This window comes from Formica exsecta, unplaced genomic scaffold (assembly GCF_003651465.1).
Source record: "Formica exsecta isolate Colony F162 unplaced genomic scaffold, ASM365146v1 scaffold555, whole genome shotgun sequence".
NCBI classification, from domain to species: Eukaryota; Metazoa; Arthropoda; class Insecta; order Hymenoptera; family Formicidae; genus Formica; species Formica exsecta.
The window spans coordinates 1-4,993 of record NW_021852797.1 but is presented as its reverse complement, the minus strand read 5'-3'; the positions used below and the strand labels follow the sequence as shown (position 1 = coordinate 4,993).

Here is a 4,993-nt window from a genome sequence, read left to right as displayed (position 1 = left end):
AAAATTTTAAATTGGATTAAGGGTCAAGTGGGGACTCGTTTGAAAGGTCTTTTCATAACAAACACACCCTTAAAATTTTAAGTCGCTACGACCCCCTCATTCAAAATGGCGGCCGTTCAAATTTCGAAATTTTATGCATTTAGTGTTATCCAGGATCAACTGCGTGGAAGTGGCATGAATTTGATCCCTTGTGTGTGTGTGTGTGTGTGTGTGTGTGTGGGCGCGTGTTGCTAAACAAGTGTGAATGTGTACATAGTGGTGATAGGTTGCAGAACAGACGGTTAAAAACTATTATCTCTCTTTAATGATTCAAAACCTTTTACTCCGTGTTTTAAAATCAAGAGACACGGTAGTGTCTCGCGCCAAGTCATGCGCAGCAACAGCAAGGCGTACCGTGTATCTTCACGCGAACCGGTCAGTTGAGAGTAACTGAAATTATTAGATTTCAATAACGGCTGGACTGATTGAGATCTTACTAGGCTTAATTGAGAGCTTGGGTATTAATTATATAACAAAAATATCTTTATTTTCACTCTATATGTCGTGAACGGCTATATTATGACGCAAAGTCACAATGTGGAAATTTTAAGAAACGTCACGTCGACGTCGTAGTCGACCACATGAAAATGTACTTTTCTAGCTTTACACGCAAGATGGCGTTAGTTGAAATTACGGTCGATAAACGTGCATATGCAATATCGATTACGTTTACGTAATAAATGATGTTACTTATAAATTCTATTTTGGTGGCGCGTGTGAATGTGTACATAGTGGTGATAGGTTGCAGAACAGACGGTTAAAAACTATTATCTCTCTTTAATGATTCAAAACCTTTTACTCCGTGTTTTAAAATCAAGAGACACGGTAGTGTCTCGCGCCAAGTCATGCGCAGCAACAGCAAGGCGTACCGTGTATCTTCACGCGAACCGGTCAGTTGAGAGTAACTGAAATTATTAGATTTCAATAACGGCTGGACTGATTGAGATCTTACTAGGCTTAATTGATAGCTTGGGTATTAATTATATAACGAAAATATCTTTATTTTCACTCTACATATGTCGTGAACGGCTATATTATGACGCAAAGTCACAATGTGGAAATTTTCACTTAAGAAACGTCGACGTCGTAGTCGACCACATGAAAATGTACTTTTCTAGCTTTACACGCAAGATGGCGTTAGTTGAAATTACGGTCGATAAACGTGCATATGCAATATCGATTACGTTTACGTAATAAATGATGTTACTTATAAATTCTATTTTGGTGGCGCCACATAAAATCAAGAGACACAATAGTAATCTGTTAGTATCTTGCGCCATTTCAATAATCGTCTAACAAAGAACCGTAAAGTATCGATCAAGATCAGTGGTAATTGGTAATGAGAAAAATGAAAGGAATAGACAAGACGGATAATAAAAATAAGAAAATACAGGAAATGGACAAGAAAGGACAGAATAACGTAGGTACATTAATAATAATATTTTCATAGTTTTTTTAATGATAAAAGCACAAACTTCTATATATTATATTAGATCGCTCTAACAATGTACCAAAAGTGATGCAAGGGCAGCCATATCTTATAAAGTTTGCTTGCCAATGATTCGCATATTCCTTATTTTTATATGTACACTATTGTATACTTGATATTTTCTACTGTTTTACTTTCAAAATTCATTAATATGACATTAATAATTAAATATGACTCTGCCCTTTATAATATATAGAAGTCTCTAGGTATAAATATTGATCAAAAACATACAGTAAATTTTTAGCAGGAAGAGTTCTTTGAAATATTATATTATTAATTATAAATTATTTATTATAATTATCTTTATTTTTCAGACTTTAAACGAAGAAGAATTAAATATAAGTATTAATACAGAAAATTATTTTCTACGAGTAGAATTGGAAAATATTAAAAAGCAATTAGAAGTTGCTGTTGCGAACAATGAGATGCTACTACAGCGGCAGCAGCAGCTCCAGCAGCCTCAACCTCCGTCAATTCCTCCACCTGCACAGCCACAGATTCCAGCTCCACAGCAGCCAGCTACGTTGCAAATGATTCCACCGCAGCTGGCTTCGTCACAAGAGAAAAGTGATGAACAAATTCTAAGTAAGTTATTAAATAAAAATAACGTAAATAAATTTAAATAAAAAAATAAAAAAATAATTATATGTATTAAAAAATACTACTCTTTTATTTTGTAGCAAAGCAAAAGCCTGTACGCTGGCAACGAGCAGGGAGGGGAAATAATAGACGGAGGGGAAATAATAGAACTTATAGAAGACATCCCCATGGTCGGAAGGGCAGTAATATTATTATTCATATGTGGTAAGTCATCATACAAAGAGAGTTAAATATAAAATATAAATAAAAATATATATACAATAATAAATAATATATTAATTACAGAACTGCGGATTTCAAAAACTGCCTGTTCAAGAAACTGAAGACTGAAAACTGAAGAACTATTTAGCTTTTTATTCAAAGAGACTACTTGTTACAATTTTTTTTTTAAATGATACATATATGAGATTTTATGAGATTTATGTGTAATCTTAAAGACGTATAATATGATGATGCAAGGTTAAGTTAATAATTTTAAGTAGCATATATAAGCACATTTATTTTTGTATCTAATGATTCTTACTTTTAAACACGAAATTTAATTTTTTTCCATATGTATCACATTTTTTTTTTTTGAATCTATGAGATTCATGTGATATTTAACGTTAGTATGATATAATTTTAAGTATAATGTATGAAATATATGATGTCAAGATAATTAATAAATAAATATTGTATAATTTAAATATGTTCTCTAATAGTTTTCCTTCATATATCTCTCTCTCTCTCTCTCTCTTTCTTACTTCTTCTTTCATTTCATTCTTTGTGCATTTTCGAGGTACTCAATATTGCAAAAGTAAGAATCATTAGATACAAAAATAAATGTGCTTATATATGCTACTTAAAATTATTATTAACTTAACCTTGCATCATCATATTGCACGTCTTTAAGATTACACATAAATCTCATAAAATCTCATATATATATTATTTAAAAAAAAATTGTAACAAGTAGTCTCTTTGAATAAAAAGCTAAATAGTTCTTCAGTTTTCAGTCTTCAGTTTCTTGAACAGGCAGTTTTTAAAATCCGCAATTCTGTAATTAATATATTATTTATTATTGTGTATATATTTTTATTTATATTTTATATTTAACTCTCTTTGTATGATGACTTACCACATATGAATAATAATATTACTGCCCTTCCGACCATGGGGATGTCTTCTATAAGTTCTATTATTTCCCCTCCGTCTATTATTTCCCCTCCCTGCTCGTTGCCAGCGTACAGGCTTTTGCTTTGCTACAAAATAAAAGAGTAGTATTTTTTAATACATATAATTATTTTTTTATTTTTTTATTTAAATTTATTTACGTTATTTTTATTTAATAACTTACTTAGAATTTGTTCATCACTTTTCTCTTGTGACGAAGCCAGCTGCGGTGGAATCATTTGCAACGTAGCTGGCTGCTGTGGAGCTGGAATCTGTGGCTGTGCAGGTGGAGGAATTGACGGAGGTTGAGGCTGCTGGAGCTGCTGCTGCCGCTGTAGTAGCATCTTATTGTTCGCATCAGCAACTTCTAATTGCTTTTTAATATTTTCCAATTCTACTCGTAGAAAATAATTTTCTGTATTAATACTTATATTTAATTCTTCTTCGTTTAAAGTCTGAAAAATAAAGATAATTATAATAAATAATTTATAATTAATAATATAATATTTCAAAGAACTCTTCCTGCTAAAAATTTACTGTATGTTTTTGATCAATATTTATACCTAGAGACTTCTATATACTATTATAAAGGGCAGAGTCATATTTAATTATTAATGAATTTTGAAAGTAAAACAGTAGAAAATATCAAGTATACAATAGTGTACATATAAAAATAAGGAATATGCGAATCATTGGCAAGCAAACTTTATAAGATATGGCTGCCCTTGCATCACTTTTGGTACATTGTTAGAGCGATCTAATATAATATATAGAAGTTTGTGCTTTTATCATTAAAAAAACTATGAAAATATTATTATTAATGTACTTACATTATTCTGTCCTTTCTTGTCCATTTCCTGTATTTTCTTATTCTTATTATCCGTCTTGTCTATTCCTTTCATTTTTCTCATTACCAATTACCACTGATCTTGATCGATACTTTACGGTTTTTTGTTAGACGATTATTGAAATGGCGCAAGATACTATTGTGTCTCTTGATTTTATGTAGCGCCACCAAAAGAGAATTTATAAGTAACATCATTTATTACGTAATCGGTATTGCATATGCACGTTTATCGACCGTAATCCATAATACTTATATTCATTATGTCGTTACTTATAATGTTGATAATGTAGTAATGCAATAAGTGTCGGTAATGTAATAAATTCATATATCGATAAAAAGAAAAGTATTATCGATCAATACGATTATCAAAACTATCAACATGTCGCTGCTGTGATTTCTGCATAAGGTCAATAATAAATATGGCGTGATATACTATGTTTCGAGTACATCAGTTGTTATTACATATCATAGTGCAATTACATTTAATAAAAGCGAAAGGTGAAAGACGTGAAGCGATGAAAAGGAAAGGTACAAATAAGGTATATTTCAAAAAATTTATGTTTTATATATGTAGACTCATTATAATACCGTTTGTTTCAATATTTTTGCATAAAAAACTTCTGCTAAATATTTCTCATTTATTCACTCGTTCTTTATTTAATCTTTTTTTGTAAAACAAAGTTTCGAAAAATTAAAATCGTTGCTCAATATTCTTAAAAGAATAATTAAGCGTTAAAGATGAAATTTATGAAGGTTAAAAATTTAAAGTGAGCGGATTAAACTAAATATTTATCAAATTTTTTTTATTTTTAAATTTGTTATTATATTTCTAAGTAATGGTGTGAAATAATGCACTCACACATCAA

General features: G+C 30.4%; 2 protein-coding genes across 2 annotated transcripts; one reads left to right on the top strand and one right to left on the bottom strand.

Moving 5' to 3' along the window:
• Positions 1 to 1,014: 1,014 nt before the first annotated feature.
• LOC115241998 lies at positions 1,015 to 2,805 on the top strand. Its single transcript, XM_029817995.1, has 4 exons — positions 1,015 to 1,459; positions 1,843 to 2,113; positions 2,209 to 2,332; positions 2,414 to 2,805. Coding segments are annotated over exons 1-4 (477 nt in total). The 5' UTR covers positions 1,015 to 1,378; the 3' UTR covers positions 2,415 to 2,805.
• An 8-nt stretch (positions 2,806 to 2,813) lies between these two features.
• Positions 2,814 to 4,271, bottom strand: LOC115241999. Its single transcript, XM_029817996.1, has 4 exons — positions 4,111 to 4,271; positions 3,465 to 3,735; positions 3,246 to 3,369; positions 2,814 to 3,164 (listed from the first exon to the last, which is right to left on the bottom strand). Coding segments are annotated over exons 1-4 (477 nt in total). The 5' UTR covers positions 4,192 to 4,271; the 3' UTR covers positions 2,814 to 3,163.
• Positions 4,272 to 4,993: the final 722 nt, after the last annotated feature.

Bases quoted from the DNA above. Each gene is read 5' to 3' on its own strand.
- LOC115241998 (XM_029817995.1), top strand. From the start codon at position 1,379: ATGAGAAAAATGAAAGGAATAGACAAGACGGATAATAAAAATAAGAAA. The intron at 1,460-1,842 runs GTAGGTACATTA...TTTATTTTTCAG, and splicing joins ACAAGAAAGGACAGAATAAC to ACTTTAAACGAAGAAGAATT. The intron at 2,114-2,208 runs GTAAGTTATTAA...TTTATTTTGTAG, and splicing joins AAGTGATGAACAAATTCTAA to CAAAGCAAAAGCCTGTACGC.
- LOC115241999 (XM_029817996.1), bottom strand. From the start codon at position 4,191: ATGAGAAAAATGAAAGGAATAGACAAGACGGATAATAAGAATAAGAAA. The intron at 3,736-4,110 runs GTAAGTACATTA...TTTATTTTTCAG, and splicing joins ACAAGAAAGGACAGAATAAT to ACTTTAAACGAAGAAGAATT. The intron at 3,370-3,464 runs GTAAGTTATTAA...TTTATTTTGTAG, and splicing joins AAGTGATGAACAAATTCTAA to CAAAGCAAAAGCCTGTACGC.